Raw genomic sequence first — 22,500 nt, forward strand, 5'->3', positions numbered from 1 at the left:
GTGTGTGTGTGTGTGTGTGTCTGTGTGTGTGTATGTATGTATGCATGTTTGTTTGTTTGTGAATGATATTGATTTGCTGTGTAGAAGAGTTCGAGGTGCCTTTGATGAACTTCTATTGTGCAAGTAGCATGAGGCAGATAACGTTGTGATTATTTGACCGACACACGTAAGGGCTCAATATCGTTTAATAGTTAACATATCGGTGTGGTTTTATCTGACATGTTGTTTGATCTTTTTTTTCTGGAGCCAACCCAGATTAAGAAAAACAGATTCATGATAAAAATTCATATTTAGTCTACACATTTTTTTGTGTTGTGTATACCCGTCCGAACACAAATGAGCCAACACTGTCTTTAAATGTAAAAAAGGAGACTTTCATCGGAATAATAACGATACCATCTGATTTAATTATCAAGGATTTATAAACATAGATGTTTGCCATCATTCTTAATGAATATATGAAGATATATCTTAAAAAAAAAAATTCTCCAAGTAATTAAAAAGGACGAAAATAACTATTTCGATATCTTTGTACCTAACAAAGAGATTAATTTGATTTCCCTGTGTTCCATAATCATGAGACAAAGACTTGACCCACAACTGATAAAAAGGGAGATACATGAACAAAATACAAAATATGCTATTCTTTCTGATCTGATATAGTCTGTAAAGGTGGTCCTATACTTTGGCTAGACTTTTGAGCGTAAATCACGTTGGTGAAAAGCTTAGTCCTTCAACATAAAAAACAAAAAGACCTATCCTATGATAACTCTCAGTAAAATCAGAAGGAAAGCCCCATAAGAACGGTAACGTTAAAACTATTAGTATCTACTAGAATATTTCTAACTACAGACTGTGGTCTATTTTATCCCTTTTAACATCTCAGTGTCCAGATGACATTTGCAAAACATTTCAGAGTTAAGCATGAAGCCATGCCATCATATTCCCGTCCAAGTGTTATAGTGGCCGATGTGGTAACGTCCATGACTGGTGAACGTCAGAATGGGGTTCTTTGGTCGCTGCAACCTAACCATCCTTGTGAGCTAAGGATACGGGGTTTGGGGGAGCCTATAGGTCTATCTGCTGAGTCATCACCAGCCATAGCCTGGCCCTCCTTGGTCGTAGCTTGTGTGAAGAGGGGGCTTGGGTGCTGATCATATGTATATATGGTCTGTCTCTAGGGCATTGTCACTGTCCCTTCCCCCTGCCATTCATGAGCGGCCTATAAACCTTTAAACGGTTCCAGTCCTTATTTGATAAATCTTCAAGCTTCCATGTCAAAGAAAAACGACATTTTTTTTATCCATAACATTTGTGTTTTGGAGGCCTGTAGTTTTTCTTGAGGATCCGTGTTCTTATGATGAAATGACCGTAACGGGAAATTACCTCCAAATTAAAAGATGTTAATCATCTATCGGTGATGAAGATCTTCCAAGTGATTATGGACATGAAAACAATGGCCATGAATTTTGCATTCTAGAAATTGATGCTATAAAGGGCTAATAAAAACTGTCGCCTTTCTTTTTCTCACCCTATACACTGTAACTGTAAGAATACAAACCCCTTAAGAAACCGGGGGGCACTCATTCAGGATAATACACCTTCCCCAAATTCAGACATTTATGTTCCGCAGCAGAGGGTTATGACCCCTTTTGATTGCTAAAGTTCTTTCAATGTTTATTCATCTAGAACATGCATATAACAATATTTGGGTAGGTGTAGAGATGACACCCTTCACCCTTGGGGCAATTGAAAATCCAATATGACCGCTGGGAAATCAGAAAAATCTGTGAAACGCTCAATCTTTATAAGTTATTTTAATAGAATGTCAAGTAATGTTTTTTCTGTTTTCATGTACAAGGAGTGTGATACAAGAGTTATTTTGATGATAAAAGTTAGATTAAACCCTAAAAGTTCAAGATGGCAGCCAAAAATTCTATTTTTATTCTAATGCTGATAAAATGTGCAGCAATTATTATTGTAATTATGACTCTAAGGGTTGTATACAAATTTTTTTATGCATAGATGCCAAGACAAGTCAAATAAAACTAGTTTGACTTCTCAAAGCTGTTACCACGACCAACTGTGCCAATTAACCATGTATTAAAGAGACATATCCGGATAATTGCATACATTACTCATGTCTGTTTTCTGGTTGAAATCAAGTGCAAAAATTACTTATATTTATTTGCAATCTTCAACATTATTTGACGATCGTTAAAATGTATTTTGACAGTTGTATTGACATCCATGATAACTTAAAGTTTAACAATACTATATTTATGAAAGTGTCATTAGCGTTTATGATTCAATCATCGTCTTCTGCATTCTCTATGTCCTTATTTTCTGGCATTTGTGTCTGCCCTCACATACACAGAATAATGTATATGGCATGGTGGCACTGCTACAGCTGCACCTTCAAGTTTTGCATGGGGCCAGGCTTTGACAAGAACATCGTAGAGTTTGAGTAGATCAAGAACAGCCAACTGGTGTTGTGGCAGGACAGTAATTGGACAGAGAATAGTAGATCCTTCTTTCAGAGACCAACCATGTGCTGTTGGGTCTAGTACTAGTGGTGCGGGTTACAAAAAACTCTTCTAAATTGCCAACTGTATGAGCTTGAACATTTTCCACGAAGGACTCGGCAGTAGGAGGTAAGGAGAAGTGTTTCAGTGCACTGGCATTGCTTCTGCTAACTTTGGATGAACACAGTTTTTTCTATACATCTACCGTTGATTTGCAGCTAGACTGTCCATAACAAGATAACATAAATTGTGTTGCTTGTTCGACGATGTTTTGAAGATGTAACTGGTCACTAGTGTTTACCAATAGGTCTAGTCCGTACATTGTAGATCTCAGACCTCTAAGTGCTATACCATTCCCAATTCCAAAATGTGATGCCTGCTTGAGAGACTGTGACCAGCCAGCAAATCTGTCAAGACAGCTCTGTATCTCTACTGATGCATAAATGTCCAACACAACACGTCCTTGGCTCGATAAGACCATCATTACATTACACGAGATATTACTAAGAAGGCCGAAGTGCAGAAGCAAGACGAATAAATGTGTCATCTTCAATTACCAGAACAGTACCAGTCTCCACCCATGCGACTTGCTGAATAATTATTGCATTGGGTTCCTTGTGTTGTTGTTGTAACATCATGGCGTTTACAAATACAGCCCTTCATGATCTCTACTGGAACAGGATCACTACCAACAGTTACTAGTGTATGTGTCTGGAAGTCAGTCTTGTGTGCTGTGAGTTCCGCAACATTGAGGTCAATCAACTGCACTATGTTTTCAGCCCGGTGGGGCCAGTCAAGTACTAGTGTGTAAACTCTGCTAACTCCCTTGTCACCGCTTATGGGGTAACTTCCACAGTACTGCATTATACGTATCTGCAAATACAAATAAGAAACCACATGATCTGCAAAACAGAATACAGTACAGACAACTGGATCTTCCATAAAAATTTTACTAAAACCTACTGACATCACTACATCTTTTGCATCAATGTTTTATGTAACATTTACTTACCAATCAAACACTAGATGGACATCTCATCTCATCTCGCCATATGACTACAAAGGTATATGCAGAAGCAATCTGGGTTGTCTTTTAAAGTACCTGATGTTGGCATTGATACTACCCATAAAACAGTACATCCTTTAAGAACTCAACATCCACAGCACTTACATGATTTTTCGATTTTTAATGCAATCTTCAGATTAGATTTATATTTAGCATCACGCATATTTCCAGTTTCATCTAACAATGATGTAAAGAATGGTACCAATGCATAGCTCTTGATTTTATGAGTCCAATGGGTCGAGTGCTCTACTGCAATTCCATAGTCTTTACATATATTATCTCCATATCAAACACATTATTGTCTCGTACTATGATGCATTTTTCCATCATCGACATGGTGGTTACTACCTTTGGAATTGTGATGTGAAATCCAGCAGGCCAGTCTTTTGACAAAACCATCTGCTTCTTGCATTTTTACACAGAATTGTCGACATTAAGTGCTTTCTGGATGTGTTAATTTCCCCGATGACAACGTTCAGAAGTCCTGTATGTTGCTGTGGATCAAAGGGATCTATGAAAACCTCCACTTTATCGCAAACCACTTTCCTGTTTTTTTATATCAGTTTTCTTTCTAGCTGTCATTTCTTCATTATTATAAGTTTGAGCTGATGGGGGTTCTTTATTCTTGATATCATGCAAGTATTTTATAATGCTGTTGCATTTATGCAAATTGTATGCCCAAATTTTGACTGTTTTTAGGTTTCAATGTCATCCCTATTTTACCTCCAAATACAGAGACCTTTGCGGAAAATGTTGGCAATCTAGAAAAATGCTATGGAACCCACACCAACAGCACTGGATCCAACAGCACGTGGTTGGTCTCTGAAAAAAGGATCTATTACTCTGTGCCCAACTGCTGTCCTGCCACAACACCAGTTGGCTATTCTTGATCTACCCAATCTTATACAATGTTCTTGTCAAAGCCTGGCCTCATGCAAAACTTAAAGGTGCAGCTGTAGCAGTGCCACCATGCCATGTTCAGTATACTGTGTAAGTTAGGGCAGTCGCAAACGCCAGAATGAACGGAGTAAAGACATTGAAATACAGAAGACGATGATTGAATCATAAACATTAATAACAGTCATGAATATAATGTTGAATAACTTTTGAGTTATATGGATGTCAATATAACTGTCAAAATACATTTAAATATATACAAATAGAGTTAAAAAATTGCAAATAAATATAAGTAAATTTACACTCGTTTCAAACAGAAAACAAACATGAGTAATGTATGTAATTATCTAGATATGTCTTATAATACATAGTTAATTGACAGAGCTGGTCCAGGTAACAGCTTTGAGTTGTTAAATTAGTTTTATTTCACTTGTCTTGGCATCTATGCATAAAAAAATGTTGTACGCAACTTTTGAGGTTATAATTACAATAATAATTATTGCACATTTTATCAGCGTTGGAATAAAAATATAAATATTTGGCGCCATCTTGAACTTTTAGGGCTTAGTCTTACTTTTATCATCAAAATAACACTTTTATCACATTCCTTGTACCTGAAAACATAGAAAAAGACAAAGTACTTGACATTCTATCATAATTACATATGAAGATCGAGCGTTTCACAGACTTTTCTGATTTCCCAGCGGCATTTTGGATTTTCTCATTTTTCTTTATTTCCCCAAAGGTGTCATCTCCACACCCACCCAAGTATTGTTATATGCATGTTCTAGATAAATAATCAGCATTGAAAAAACTTTAGCAATTAAAAAGAGTTCATAACCCTCTGCTGCCGGACATTATAGCCTACCGACGATTTGCACTCTTTAGATGTCTGAACTTGGGGAAGGTGTAGAGCAGTAATCAAAACTTCAAAATTATAAACTCTGATATATAAACATATTTTTACGTCATAGAAAAGATCCTTCTCCTCCAGTGAATAATTATCACCGGATTTTAAACATATTCCTCCATAAATATCTTGGAGAAAGGATACTTGACCTCATTCTGTTTCATCCAGAAATAATTTAAATAAGAAGTGTTTTCTTTTAATATAAAACAAACATGAGCAAATATAATGGAATCTCAACTTAGATTTAAAAGTTGCCTTGCTTTTAAAAGATCTAAACATTCATAAAAAATTTAATTTCCCACTGTAATTGAAATATAATAAAAAAGTAACATAAAAATCATGTTTTGTCTCGTCATACTAGTTACACTGAAAAAATGGGACCAACTTGAAATATTTTTTTTTTTTTTTCAAATCTTCACAGTAACTTATGCAGTTTCATTTCTGAAAAAAGTATGCAACCAATATTTTCATTGTGTGCCTAAAATTTCGGCTGAGAATTTTTTTGGGGGGAATATGAATGCATGTCCGGAGATGAAGACCTGTCGTTGAAGCCAGAGCTAATTAATTAAACGAGTGATCGGAATCACAAGAAAATTCCTTTCCCTCAGAAAGAGTAATAATGACCTGGATGGCAAAACTTGGGGTTAAAAGATGGGTTGAATTTCAATGAGGGACAGCCGGAGAGCTTGCGAGGTAGATTAGATTTGTCGCGTTAGAAGGAGAGTTCGTCGCCGAACTGGAGAACCTTTAAGTTAGATAGATACTTGAATCTGATAAGACTGTGGATGCATTCTGCACTTGGGGTTTCTCTTTGAGCAGATAATTCAAAGATGCCGACTTTGTCATATGTTTTCCTTCAGAAACACATACAACCATAAAACATAAACGGCTAAGGGTTTGAGGCTAGCAACCTCATCCTCTAAGTACCTACTGCAGATAAGATGGGTGCCAGCCTTCCATGGAGTTGAAGTCGTTTGTGGAAAAAAAGGAATATTGGATTTTTCAACTGGTTGGCAACTAATTATTCTCTTCTTACTTGCTTTCAGCTGTTGGAAAGATTTTTTTACCTTCAGTAGGAAAAATGAGAAAGCAAATGGCCAATCATTTGAGGATTTTTTCCTCATTTTGTGGAAAATCTTTTTATTCTTATTTCAAAAGGTTCTATAAAAGTACTGACCTTTCTAAATTTTCCCAGCTCCCTCATCAGTAGACTGAATACAAATTGAAAAACAAGGGTGAATATTTACAAATTCTAGAAGTCAAAAATTCTGGTTAGGCAATCAGCGAGGGGGGAAGAGAGATTAGTGGGAATGATGAGCCAGATAGGAAATGTTGATGGTCGGGGTGGAAGGGAGAGCCGTTGTATAGGTGCTATCTAATTAACAAGCGAGGGAGGACTACAATAACTATAGGACCCTAGGGGTCATCCGATGATCATGTAGGTGTTTCAAACGCATATATAACCTCAATAACTTTTTATTATCAATAAATTACGCTCTAACCCATAATCATTCACATTTGCAAATCACATCCTCATTTCTATAGTAAAGTTTTCTTGGTCAAACGAGGCCACATACAGATTTTACGCATAACATCAAACTTCTCACATATTGCGTTCAAAACAAACACTTAACTAACTGAACTCTCATTACCTTGCCTAAAAGACTTCCAATCATCAATCAAAAAGCCATCAATCTGTTTTTCTTCACTGAAATCCTGCAACACACCTTTCCCAATAAAATATGCATTTATATGGCTTCATAATTTGTAGTGACGCATGTCTGGCCTTTAAATTCAGCAAAGGGACAATTAACGATTCCTTTAAATTAGCTGGGATTCTTCCCATTAATTAAAAATACCCTATATATATTTATACATAATTGAATGTGATAAGACTGTGGACGCATTCTGCCCCTGGGGTTTCTCTTTGAGCAGATAATATATATGAATACAAAATCTTAATTTTAAGCAATGTTGTACAGAAATGTCTAGAATGTAGAAATCCCTTTTTGGTGTCATTTGGAGACTTTGAGGCATTTGTGGACCGTGAAAAAGCCTTTGATAGTGTGCACCAGCCAATTGTGTGGAGAGACCTGCGTTAAATATATAAATTGGATTAAGTCTGTTCATGAGCATAGAAAGTAAAAAGTTAATGTTGGTGGAGTCCTATCAAATAAATTTCCAGTGAACAGCGGAGTACTCCGAAGGGAATGTGTTGTCACCCAAGTTGCTTATCCTCCCCGTAGATGTTGTAGTATATAGAAAAGTTGGGATTTGTGGAGAAGGGTTGGACTGGATAGGTAATAGGAAATTAGTAGACGTAGAGTATAATAATAATAATAATAATAATAATAATAATAATAATAATCTTTATTTCAGTAAAAAGCCATATACAGAATTACAATAGGGGTACAGTGATCTTACATCTTTGACATCAGTAAAAAAAAAAAAAAAAACAAAAAAAAAAAAAGATGAGATATGCAATAATATCAGTAATATATTACAAACATCAATTAGCAGGTTGACCAGAGAGTTCTAAGGTCTGGGTAACAAAATCATAATAACATTAACGCTTAATAATGATGATAACATGCATATCAGAAAGCAAAAAGAGAGGGAGAGAAAAAAATGGCGATGACAATGATAATTATGTTGGAACAAAAATTGCTTGAATAATGATAGAACCCTGGGAAAAAAAAGAATCTAGTCACAGAGCAGGTGGTGTGAAGGAAATACAGGACTTCCAGACAACAAAGATATAAAATAATAAAACACGTTATCATAACATTACTGGGTATTATACCCAAGTTATTTAGTGATGAAGATTTGGCATAGCCACACTATCAAAGATTAGTGAATATAATTCATTGTACTGACGCTTCCGTATTCCAGGTTTCCCACATTTTGGATTTTATTCTCGCTGCACTTGCAAGCACATTTTGAATAAGGGGATTTTCACTAGATCGTAGGCGAGAGGTGAGACTTACCATAGAGCGATGAATGATGGTTTTTTGGTTATCCAGTCTATTTTCAACAAACATCGTTAAAGCTGAATGGTGCCTCAGGGTATTGGTGAGGCGTTGTAGGATATCATTGTGAATGATTGTGATACGTCTCATCGATTCACGCGTATAGTTTGCCCATAGCGAGCAGCCATACATGTTATAGCAGTAGGTTTGAAATAGGAGTTTTTTTATATCCTGGCGGCAGAAGGCAAATCTTCTCGTTACCATGTTCCCTGGCCAACACAATTTACGTCGCCTGTTTTCAATGTCAGATGTGTCATTTAAATCTTTTGTAATGATGTGACCTAGGTAGGGAAAATCAAATGTTAGCTGATGGTTTTGGAGGAAAATTGTGGGTCTTTTACGAATCGGAGCGCTCTAGGAAGGACAGACATGCACTGTGTCTTCGATTCGTTATAGATTATGTCATGTTCATTAGCGTATGCGTTGCAGGTGTCGATAAGACGTTGTAGGCCTTGGGCAGAGGGGGAGATGAGGATCATATCGTCAACGTAGCAAAGGTTATTTATGGTAAAGCCATAAACCGTACAACCAATGTGAAGTGAATTCAGTCTAATATTCAAATCGTCTGTGTAAACCTTAAATAAATATGGTGAGAGGATGCCTCCTTGCCTGAGACCGTTAGATGAACCGAATGGCTGGGAAAGGACATTGCCCCATTTGACACAGAACTGTTGTGTTGAGAACCAACAGTATAATATGCCGATGAGATATAGAGGAGTTCCCCTTTTGCGTAGTTTCAAAAAGAGTTTCAGATAGTTTACTCAGTCAAATGCCTTCCGCATGTCTACAAAACATAAGTAGACAGGGGAGGCCGAAGATATATATTAATTCAATATCTCCTTTAAGGTATATATACAGGTGTCAGTCGAGTGGTTAGTCTTAAAACCAAATTGATTGTCTACGGTGTGGAGAAAGGGTGCAAGGCGATGGAACAAAAGAGATTCAAATATTTTCGATGAAATCGTTGTGATGGCGATGGGGCGGTAGTTTCCAGGGTCACTCGCATCCTTCAGTTTGATTTTTATGAGAGGTATTAAGTGGACAAGTAGAAGGGTTTTGGGGAGATATTGGTGTAATATACAGGCATTAAATAGTGCAGAAAATAGGATATAAATTATAGGGTGGCAGAATTTGAAAGCCACGGCAGGAAGGCTATCACAGCCGGGTGCTTTGTTACCAGGTAATTTCTTGATAGCCTCGCACACGTCACTCGGGGAGATAGGGTCACTATATTGAAAATCCCTATTGACATTGATGAGAGTATCCACTTCATTTCGGGTATCTCTGTCATTTATGCAATTTAGGATGGTACTAAAGTGATCTCCCCACATTCTTGCAATGGATTCTTCGCCAACTGCATCCCCTACTCTTTGGGATAATTTGTTTGACTTTGGGTTTAGTGAATTAATATCTTTCCAAAGATGGGGGAAGTCATGGGTGGTCAATTTTCTGGACAATGCATCGGCTCGTAGCTGATTTTCGTTGCTACGACATTGACGAAGAGCAAGTTTGAACTGTGCTCTCGCTTGCCTCATCTGTAGAGCAAGGGGGCCTTCTCTTTGGCTACCATCGTTCCTCCAAAGAAGGAACATTTCTCGAGAGTGTGCATAGAGGTCTTTAACTAAATCATTCCAACTAGGAATGTTTCGATGGTTACCTCTAGAGAGTCTAAACGTGTCTCTTCCCGAGCTCCGTAAGGCATTTATTATATATACGTAGAATTCCTTTAGTTTTGTTTTTATATTTACGTAGAATTCCTTTAGTTTTATATGCTAGTGACAGGAAGTGTAATGCTTGCTTACCGCAATGCATGCAATATTACAGGAGGGTGGGCGAAAAATAAACAGAGATGATGTAAACGGAATATGCAATGAAAGATAAAATACCATTGGAAGGAGAAAGGATTAATAAGGTAGAATCATTTAAATATTTAGGAACTATGATCTCTAATGAAGTGTCTTTAGAATTGGAGTTTAATAAAAGATTGTAAAAAGCTAGCCAAACAATGGCTAGGTTAAAAAATATTTGGAAATTATATCACCTGACATTACATATAAAAATAAGGCTATATATCAGTTAAGTGAGATTGGTGTTACATGATAGACATGAATCATGGTATGACAATGAAACATATCAAACAGACTTTGTAGATTTGAGAACAAAATCCTCAAAAGAATATTAGTAGCTATATGGCAAGACAGGACTAGAAATGAAAGTATATGAGATTACCCATTGAGATACTACAGCTAGAGAGCTATTGGGTCCTTCGACTAGTCAGACAGTACTACATTGGACAACTCTCTGGTTACAGCTTATTTTTACTTTGCCTACACATACTGAGAATAGTCTTGCCTATTCTTTACACATGCTCCTGTGTCCTCATACACCAGACAACACTAAGATTACCATATAATGCTTCTTTGCAGAAGAGATTAAATTAGTGAACTATAATTGTTCAGTGGCTACTTTTCTCTTGATAAGGGTAGATGAGACTCTTTAGCTGTGGTAAGCAGCTCTTCTAGGAGAAGGACACTCCAAAATCAAACCATTGATCTCTAGTCTTGGGTAGTGCAATAGCCTCAGTACCACAGTCTTCCACTTTCTTGAGATAGAGTTTTCTTGCTTGAGGGTACACTTGGGCACACTAGTCTATCTTATTTTTTCTTTCTCTTGTTTTTTAAATGGTGTGTAGGAAAGGCTGAATAGAAGGGCGATGGATGTCTTGTGGTTTATCAAGAGGTTGTCTTCTCCTTATCTGTTTCTTTTTCTTTTCAAAACCATCCATGCTGTTCTCCCTCCAGTTGAAGTGGCTATCCTCAAGGGTATTTAGCCTTGCATGGTGCACCGTCTTCGTCATGATGACCATTCTTTTTTTTTTTTACTTTTTATTTATAGTCTATTGGTTTTATCAAGCACTTTATTTGTATTTCTGTACATATTGTTTTTGTTATCATTATTGTTAATTTAGTTTTTAAGTATGAAGCACCTTTTTTATTGCCATTAATTCTTATCCTGTCTGGAGACATTAAGCTAAATCCTGGACCAGTATGTGCTTGACTCATAGACTCCTTTAAGGAAGGACTGGAACGTTCCCTGCTCGGGGTTTTTAACTTGAGTCTGAAAGATTAACTTGAGTCTGGACTAAAATGACTTCTAGAAGGGCTAGAAACACGTTCTCTGGATCAAAATGGGGGTTTTTGAGGATGGTGAGTTCAATAGTAACATTTTCAACACCACCTGGGGTCATCTTCAAGGTCTAAAGGTCATTTATCAAGGTCAAATTTGTGAATTTTGGTCATTTTTGCTCGTTTTTTTGTGTGTAACTCATAAATGGTGAGAGATAGCTGATTATAATATGAGGCAAGTCTGCAGAGCTGTCCGAATTCAATATATATTGTCATATATCGTCCTTCAAGAAAGGACTGGAACGTCCCCTGATCGGGTCTGAAGGATTAACTTGAGTCCTGGACTAAAATGACTTCTAAGAAGGGCTAGAAACACGTTCTCTGAGTCAAAATGGCGGTTTTTGAGGACGGTGAGTTCAATAGTGACATTTTCAACACCACCTGGGGTCATCTTCATCATCTTCAAGGTCAAAAGGTCATATTTCAAGGTCAAAATAGTGAATTTTGGTAATTTTTACTCGTTTTTGTGTGTAACTCATAGATGGTGAGGGATGGCTGATTATATTAAGAGGCAAGTCTGTAGTTCTGTCCAAATTTAATATATATTATCAAATATTGTATTACTCAAACATTCCAAACAAGCCCTAAAACAATGAAACAACAGTTTTGTTGTGATGAGAAATACCGTTCTTTATTTCTTATTTTAGTGTTTCATTGTTTTAGGGCTTGTTTGGAATGTTTGAGTAATACAATATTTGATAATATATATTAAATTTGGACAGAACTACAGACTTGCCTCTTAATATAATCAGCCATCCCTCACCATCTATGAGTTACACACAAAAACGAGTAAAAATTACCAAAATTCACTATTTTGACCTTGAAATATGACCTTTTGACCTTGAAGATGATAAAGATGACCCCAGGTTGTGTTGAAAATGTCACTATTGAACTCACCGTCCTCAAAAACCCCCATTTTGACTCAGAGAACGTGTTTCTAGCCCTTCTTAGAAGTCATTTTAGTCCAGGACTCAAGTTAATCCTTCAGACTCAAGTTAAAAACCCCGAGGTCCTGACGTTCCAGTCCTTCCTTAAAGGAGTCTATGGCTTGACTTCATCTGTGTCGTCTACTGTATTGCAATATTAGTGGTCTGCAGACAAATATCCAAGACCTTAGAGTTACGTCCAGACAGTAATATAATCTTTTGCGCTCAGAAACTTTGATTTCTAATATGAGGCACTCATCTGAGCTACTTATAATAGGTTTTACGAAGCCAATAATTTTGAAAAGGAATGCTATTCCCTGGCCCAGGGAAATGGCAGTGTATATTAGGACTGAGTACCCTGTTTCTCATAAGTCATGCTATGAATGTGGATGTCATGAAATTCAGGTAATAAAAGTTTGTGGCAGGCATAACAACTTCTACTGATGTTCGATCTACCGGAATCCAGACATTGATGATACTATCTTCTTATCATTATGGGTAAGGTACAAGAAGATGATAGAAAGGCCTCTTTTGATTTTGCTGCTGATTTCAATGTTCACCATAGAAAGTGGTTAACTTCTGTTTCTCCTACTAATCGCCATCATTTAAGAGCTTTGGATTTTGCCTCTGAATTAGGCTGTGAGCAAATCATAAGTGAAGCTATTCACAGGTCTTGTATACCCAACTCAACTAGCATTATAACAAGTAAGTCTGTTTTTCCAGTTGGGACATCTGATGACTTGATTTCATTAGTAATGACTGAGCAGCCAGTTCCTGATGTATCATACTCATTTAAGATTTATACAAAATCGCAAGCAGACTGGAATGTCATTTTGAGTGATCTTTTGGGCTTGAATTTGTCACAATTGTATAATAGTGTTGATCCTGTTAGTCCTTTGAACGGGAATATAGTCAACATAATTGATTGACGTATCCCTTCTGTGCTAACGTACCGAGTGAAAGACAACCCTAGTTCAATGATGAGGACTATCATCTTTGGAAGGGTAACAGATCAGATTTGACTTGGAATAACTATACTCAGCTTGGAGCTTTTGCTCAGAGATTATGCCTCAACTAAAAAGGGATAAAACTTAACCAAAACTGAAACCCTTTGTTGTACAACTCAGGAACACAAGTGGTGGGCTACCCTTAAATCTTCACTTTTTGGTGTGGATGCAAAAGTTCCTCCTTTTCTTACACCAGATAGAAATCACTCACTTGTCCAAAGGAAGAGGAAACCCTTTTGGCTGATGCGTTTGACAGTAAGCAAAATAATGAGAAACAATCTTCCTCATTCCTGTTTCCCTTAAGCTAAACTAATTAGTTTAGCTTTTTGATCTCGTGAAATTAAAGCCCTTTTGATGGACTTTGATGCTTATGGAGGTGTAGACCCAAATGGTATTTTTTCTTTGTTTTTTATAAAGACTGCAGATTTCGTAGCTCCTAAGTTATCAGTTATTTTGCAAAAGTTAGCAAGAAGAGGAGCTTCTAGCACTTGTTGGAGAATCGGTAATGTTACTCCATTATGTAAATGTGTTTGTGGTAACTCAAGTCCAACTAATTACTGCCTAATTTCCATAACTCCCATATTATCTAAAGTTTTTTAACGTCTTTTGACAAAAACGTCTCAATGGGTTTGCGGAAGGTAATCATCTGTTTCCTAGTTTCCAATTTGGCTTTCATAAAGCCCTTGGAGCATGTGAAGGCCTTCTGACAATCTCCAATGCTGTACAGAAATCTCTTGACTGTGGTCAGGATGTTCGTATGATTGGCCTTGATTTTAGTGCTGCCTTTGACCATGTTAATCATGAGGTCTTTGTTTTCAAACTCAAACAGTTGGGAGTGGTTGGGTCTTTTCTTAGTATCATTGCTTAGCTTTTAAGTAATAGGGTGCAAAGAGTTGTTGTTGATGTAAACCATAGTGAGTTTAGGAATGGAATACCAAGTGTTCCTCAGGGTAGTGTTCTTGGCCTATTACTTTTCATACTATATACAAATTACACGTGGTTTTACCTAGTAAACAAGCTTCTTAATTTTATTATTGAATTTTTAAGTAATAAATCGAAAAGAGTTGTTGTAACGGGCACCATAGTGAGTATAGGAATGTGATATCTGGTGTTTCTCGGGGTAGTGTTTTTGGCCCATTACTTTTCCTACTATATACACTTATCATGTGATTTGGCCTAGAAAACAAGCTTGTTGCATATGCATGTAGATCTGGTGTTGCTGAATCTCTTAATAGAGATCTGGCTAAAATTAGTGCCTGGTGCAAATCATGGGGCATGAGGTTGAATCCAAACAAAACTCAAAGTATGATTGTAAGTAGGTCGAGGGCAATTGCTCCTCAACATCCAGATCTACGCATTGATAATATTTCGTTAACACTGTACGACTCTATCAAAATTTTAGGTGCGATTCTAGACAACAAATTTACTTTTGAAAAACACATTAGGTATTTCTCTTCTTCAATTACACAAAAATTGGCTTATTGAGAAAGTTTTTAAAAATCTTCGTTGATCAATCTATTCTGAAGAGGTGTTTTAATTCTTCCATTCTACTTCGTTCCAGTCTTCAGCCGATGATTCTCTTCTTAATTAGTTGGATATGAACTTACAGTCTATTAAATTTCATATTCCCGATTTAGATATCAATATCAGGCACCGTCATTCAATTATTTTGCCATTAATGTTGAGTAAGATTTTTATAATTCTGACCATCCTTTATATTCAGATCTTCCCGGACAGTACCACCCTAGCCGGAATACTAGGTATGCAGTTAATTCTAATAGTCAGGCATTCTCCATCATGAGGCTCAATACTACACAGTGTTCTAGAAGTTTTATTCCAGCTATGACCAATCGGGTATTTGAAACAGTAGAACATCAAAAGTTCAAACTTGCAGCTAATGTTTTTATGTTGGCCAGAATAACATAATTCTTTCTTTATAGTTTATATATGAAAAATCTGTTTTAATGTTGTTCCTGTTCTTAAAATATTTTGTTTTAATTTTTCATTTATTTTCATACAGTTTACTTATTCCCTTCTTTCTTTTCTTCACTGGGCTATTTTTCCCTGTAGGAGCCCCTGGGCTTATGGCATCCTCCTTTTCCAACTAGGGCTGCAGCTTGGCTAGTAATAATAATAATAATAATAATAATAATAATAATAATAATAATAATAATAATAATAATAATAATAATATGCGGATGAGATTATGGTGAGGGTTACTGCAGCTTGGCTAGTAATAATAATAATAATAATAATAATAATAATAATAATAATAATAATAATAATAATAATAATAATAATATGCGGATGAGATTATGGTGAGGGTTACTGCAGCTTGACTAGTAATAATAATAATAATAATAATAATAATAATAATAATAATAATAATAATAATAATAATAATAATAATAATATGCGTATGAGATTATGGTGAGGGTTAAATGGAAATAGTTTGGGCATGTTCTTCGCACTCCCCAAGAGAGATTAGTTCCCCAAACATTAACTGGGCTCCCTAAGGCACTAGAAGATTTTTAAAATTCAGCTTTACATGGCTGAGGACTATGAAGCGTGAAGTAGAGATGGTGAATGAGGAAGTATTAATTTAAAAGATCAAAATAGAGACGACTAGCGAAATCTAACCGAGTCCCTTTGCGTCAATAGGCGTAGGAGGAGAGGATGTTGATGATGATGATGTGATGATGATGATGATGATGAATTATAAATATCGTACATGTCTACAATGAAAGGAGGTGAATCTAGAAAGCATTAACTGTTCTACAATAGGCAAGTCTAAACTGTCATACTCTATAAATAGCTACACACCGTATTAGGTATATGGATTATTCAAAGCTTAAGTTTACAGACACATTATGCATAAAATCCGTATTTTGTCGGTTTAATTCGGTCGGAAATCAAATAACGCTGTTCCTATGAATGGTTCCCAGTGCACACAAACCTCAGTTTGGATAGAATTCACTAAAAAACCGCACCACCACCACTACCACCTACAATGGAAGTTAGTGGCCGAGTGGTGCAGTGGTACTTTAAGGGATAGCGGCGGATCCCAGTATATTGTTAAGGAGTCCATTAAGCTGTTAATGTGTAACCAGATGAACTGGGGTCAAGAAAAGGACATGTGGTTAGCAGACACACCCCCTACAGACTTGTGGTAATTCCAGAATGCTTAACTTTTTCGATACCAACACCTTTGAGGGAAAAAGGGAGTTTGGTGATATATACATATACATATATATATATATATATATATATATATATATATATATATATATATATAATGTGTGTGTGCACGTGTACATATGGGTTCATGCATGCCTGAGCAAACACATTGAAATACACGACAAACTGTAAGCCTCATGAAATCCATCTTCAACTAGATGTAGAAGAGCTAATAAAATATAATTTAAAATTTACAAAACTCAACTTACAAAATGTACAATTAAGATCAATCATTCAAATATACCTGTTACCAGAATAAAAGAGGAAGAGAGAAAAAAGAAGAAAAAAAAACGGCTAGCACCCAAAGACACTGCAGCAATTCCACTCTTTTTCTTCACACTATCATTCATTCAATGAGATCCTTACGGAAATGAGAACTGTACCCAAAGGCTTTCCTAACTCTAGAATGTAATAATGAAGTCTTATATTCAACGTCTATTCCAATGGCAGCAGGGCCAAAGTTTTTATTACACCGCCGCACATAAGAGAGAGAGAGAGAGAGAGAGAGAGAGAGAGAGAGAGAGAGAGAGAGAGAGAGAGAGAGAGAGAGAGAGGAGAGTTGCCAGGAGAAGTAAGGCTTCCTCGAAAATCTCACTAGCTAACTTTCCATGAAATTATATGGATTTGCTGACTTTCTTCGAAGAATTCGAGGTTAAAGATATAGGTCACGAAAGGTTTATTTGATAGAGGAGTCATTTATCAAAGACTCCTGGATGGGATGATTTATGAAATGTTTATCCTTCACGAGAGAGAGAGAGAGAGAGAGAGAGAGAGAGAGAGAGAGAGAGAGAGAGAGAGAGAGAGAGGAGTATGTTGCTAACGAAACTTACAAGGTTTGTAACTTCATCCAACAGCATCAACCACTAATAATTAAGAACCACATATTCATTAAGATTTATAAACAATTTTATCTATTTATAATATTTCTAATATATAAATCTGAATAATAAATATGCCAAAGATTATTATGAAAATGAATTTCCACAAAAACTCACCTCAGTTATTAGCAATTTTGCATCCAAAAATTATCTCTTTCGGATTTATTTTTTGTCACTAGGTACTAAATGACTAATGAGGAATGAAACCATATGACTAAGAAACCTGAACAATGATAGCCTTTAAACAAATTAAAAGATGTAACATACGAAAATCATTATTTATTTCTGATCTATGAAGAATACAGTATGTTATGACGGGAAATTTTACATCATCATACATATTTGATGTACACCATAAAGCACTGTGCAAATTAATAAAATCTGCTTGATCAAATGAACATTTAGTTCTTATGACCAGACTTAATTATAATTCTATTTAGAATACATTTTTTTAATTGAGCTAATATATATTAATTTTAATCTTAGCTGAGGGAATAGACGGAAATAACATGGAAAATCAACTTCAGATCCCTTGGAGTAATAGTCATAATTCTAATGTAAAAAAACAAACACCACAAATTTCTTTATAATAAAGTTACCTATTGTGACTTGTATACGATAATATCCATACACAAAAAAACTCTTATACTTGGTTCTCCAATTACGGCAGTTAAGTAAACTATGTAAATTAGAGCTCCTAATTAATCTGTGAACACGATTCCTTGTCTTGGTCTGAACGCTATTTGTTATTTTCATCTGACTACTAAAATAACTTCCTGTTCAAGATGTTAGCAGCTTTAAAACACCATGTACCTAACAAGGTCGTACGATATGAAGATTTTTAAGACGGTAATTCTTATCAATAAATGTCTTACAAAAAAATCCAACATTAAAGGATTAAGGTAATTAGTCATGAAAGTCTATGGCGGATGATTTCAATATTACTAGCAGTATTCCATACAGACGCATGCGATATAACATTATATATACATATATATATTTATATATACACACATATATATACATATATATACACATATATACCTATATATATATATATATATATATATATATATACATACATATATACCTGTATATATATACACACACACACACACACACACACACACACACACATATATATATATATATATATATATATATATATGTGTGTGTGTGTACTGTTTACATATGAATCTATGCATATGTATATAAATATACCTATATATAAATACATTCATGTATATACATTTATGTGAACAGTCAAAATATTATCTAAGAGAGTATGAATTATTATTACTTACAATAAACGCATATACCTATAAAACATGTTATGTCATTTACTTGAAAAGCAACCACAAAGTGAGAAAAAATATACAGATATAAATCTCTTCTTTAAGAAATATGATTTTCCTCAGCAAGATCATACGGAATGGTATGTTTCCGTCCTATATGTGTCTTTTTACCGAAGAAAAACTGCTTCTTCAAAATGGTGGCAAAAGCATTCAAGGGGTAATTCAAATTTACGCGATCTCTAACAAAGCATGAACCATATCTGAAACCATTTTACATAATTTCATTAAACTAAAACCGGAAAGCTAACTTTTACGATTGGCTAACCATTCATTATTCAACAGTCAGAAGAAAAAAGTATACTGGAATTTATGAATAAATACATATTAGTTATACAGTATAATGTATATGCTGCCATATATACAAACCAAAGTACTGAGCACCAATTGGAGAGAGAGAGAGAGAGAGAGAGAGAGAGAGAGAGAGAGAGAGAGAGGGGGGGGGGGGGGCTAACAAAAATACATACATATCAATATGTGTACAGCTGGATAGACTTCCCAGACGTATAACGATTCAAATCTATCGGTTCGTATACGAACGAGTGAAAAGAATGGAGCGGCTCTTTGACAAACGCTGTTGAATAAAAACCAGAACAAAAGGAAACAAGAGGAAAAAAGGCACGGTTTCTCGATTTCTTCCTGAGGGGAAAATAACAATTGAAAATTCCCGACTTTTAATGGGAAAACAAAATGAATTTCAATTATAAATAGAGAAAAACAATAATAAAAAGTCCAATCGATCACAAAATAAACATGACCATAAAATGAAGAAAAAGCTAGGTCTCGGTACGGAGAAATTTTAGATAAGTTCCATTCATTGATTACTAAAGGAAAATCTAGATAGTAGACCAATATTAAAAAGGTACAGTTACACGTGAATATGAAAACCTGTAGTAACGTAATGTTTATATATTGGATCATATTTGATTCTCTTAAATAGCTAGGCAGTTCAATGAAATCCCGGATGGCTTCGATAAATAGTGAATCATCACATATTAATTCTGATTTCTGTAAGAAATAGTTCCCATTAGAACTCACAGTGATGATAAAACTAGAAATATTGATAAAATTTATAGTAGTAGCAGTAGTAGTTGAACATTGTTGCTGCTACATTCGGAAGGTACAAACAATTTAGGAAAGCTAAAAAATTCAATGCTGTAAACTTCACAAATAATTCTGATATGGAAAACCTCATCAAAACTATGAATACAATATTTACTTAACAAGAAATTATAAAGAAGCAGAAAACCTAGTGGTTTACTTTCCATTTTACAGCCGAAACAATCCCGGGGTTTACCACGACCCACGAGAAATTTTACAGTTTAGAAGTGGCCAAAGCTACCACTTTAAGTGTTAAAGCTGAAGGGAAAATACATTTTGAAATCATGTTAGCCAATACATAAATGAAAGCAAATAGTAACGATAACTTTGAAGCCTTTCAGGATCACAAGCTCAACCAATAATTTTTTTTATTGTATAGAGCGTGACGCGCTATGACACAATGACCTGGATAATGAGAAGTGTAAGCGATTTTAAAGGAGAAGGCATTTGGGTTTGATCAATCAAATATAGTACATTCGAGTGGACTTGAGTAATTACTAATTAAGTGATACTTCTAGAGGGCTATGTAACGAAAAAAGTCGAAATAGAATCAGATAAAACATGAAAAACAGGAAGTATATGAACGACAAAAACGATGAATAATGTACGGGAAAGACAAGAACGAGAAAACGTGAAGAAGGGGACGATGAGCTAAAGCAAACAAACAAGAAAATCACGGTTTTATAAAAAAAAAAAAGAGGGATAAACGTGAAGTGTAAAATAATATATGTACTATGAACCTGATTCATCTTAGAATACTAATTTGATCAAGCATATATATGTGAAAATGAATTTAAAGATAAAATCTATAGCTGTATATTGTATCTCTAGCATACTCAAAAAAACAAAGCATATCAAACCTATGTGGATAAATATATTTACGAATGTATTTAACTATGAAAATGCATATAGTCTACCACATATGCAAGAAAATTAACAGAACATACATTACACGCTTAATACAAATACCCTGAATGCCACTGAACCAAATGAATAAAGATCTGTTGGAGACATAATTATCTTCTTTCCTTCCTACAGGAACTCTTCCGAAACGACGCCCGGGTCACCCTGTCGCTGACACGCCTTTCCGTGTCGGCGTCAGGTATGTACCGGTGCGAAGTCATTGCAGAACACCCCAGCTTCAGGACCGAAACGGTCACAGCGCCCATGACCGTCCTCAGTGAGTACTTGTATATACGTCGCATGAGATTTCTTTCTAAGTTATATGCAAACCTCGGAAAATGACGATTATTATTATTACGATATAGAAGTGTGTACATTTTAGCCTTTCCTGCAAGCACAATGTGGTCTATGTAGATTTTCAAATATATATATATATATATATATATATATATATATATATATATATATATATATATACATATATATATATATATATATATATACACATATATATATATATATATATATATATATATATAGATAGATAGATAGATAGATAGACAGATAGATAGATAAAACATGGATGAGTGCACTGCCACTCTTCCATCTCTTAACAATAATCTCGACGGTGTTGCTGACTTCCTTCATGAAACATATTCGAAGGGAAAGTCCTCATATCTCTCCACCTGTGAATTAATCGACACCCTAGACCTCCTCACACCCCTCCCCCTCCATCACACAGCGATCTGCCCACAGTTTCTTACTGGGAACAGCTTTTAATTAAATGAAGACACAAAAGCGATGATATTCAAATCATAAGCGGGAGCTCGCGAAGGACTGCATGGACTCTATTTACAATTTGCAAAGTCGTTAATTCCATTTAAGTCCCTTAACAGGGAAGAGAGAAGCGAGGGAGAGAGAGAGAGAGAGAGAGAGAGAGAGAGAGAGAGAGAGAGAGAGAGAGAGCTCTGGCTGGAGATCTGGGAGTAAAATCCTTGCCGGAACCCCAATAAGATATGAAGGAATTGTCGTGTTATTGTGACCTAGAAGAACTAGAATATTAGAAATGCTGGCGTCATATACTAAGAACATTAATTGAGAGAGACGGAGAATGAAAGGACATGACTTCATTAACATTTATTAAGATTTTCATCATTTAAATAGATGCCATTCGTTAAACACTAATCAGTTTATACAATTTTTATTCTACAGTAGGAAGATTTTGCAATATTCAACTTCAATGATGAGAAGGGGAAAAAGGGGAGGAAGCAATGACAGGGCTGACTGAGGGGGAGCTGAGGGGGGAGATGAAATTTTAAAGGAAAGTAATATTAAGGTTTGGCTAAGGCTTCATTCATAAGAGGTTTTTCATTATCTTCCGACGGCAATCTGTCCTATACAATCCACCTGCGGCAAAATAGAGTAGAGAGCATAAAAGAAAGAAAGAGAGTATGAGTGAAGAGGACACGCGTTTATGAGGGAAT

General features: G+C 35.6%; 1 protein-coding gene across 1 annotated transcript in view; it reads left to right on the forward strand.

Annotated features, from left to right (window-relative positions):
• Positions 1-22,500, forward strand: part of LOC137621203 (uncharacterized) — a 651,645-nt gene that overhangs the window by 215,455 nt on the left and 413,690 nt on the right. Inside the window, exon 3 of the mRNA XM_068351610.1 lies at positions 21,152-21,293. Within this exon, the coding sequence (XP_068207711.1) occupies positions 21,152-21,293 (142 nt within the window). The remainder of the gene's footprint in view (positions 1-21,151; positions 21,294-22,500) is intronic.

The sequence above is a fragment of the Palaemon carinicauda genome, chromosome 27, assembly GCF_036898095.1.
Source record: "Palaemon carinicauda isolate YSFRI2023 chromosome 27, ASM3689809v2, whole genome shotgun sequence".
Lineage (NCBI taxonomy): Eukaryota > Metazoa > Arthropoda > Malacostraca > Decapoda > Palaemonidae > Palaemon > Palaemon carinicauda.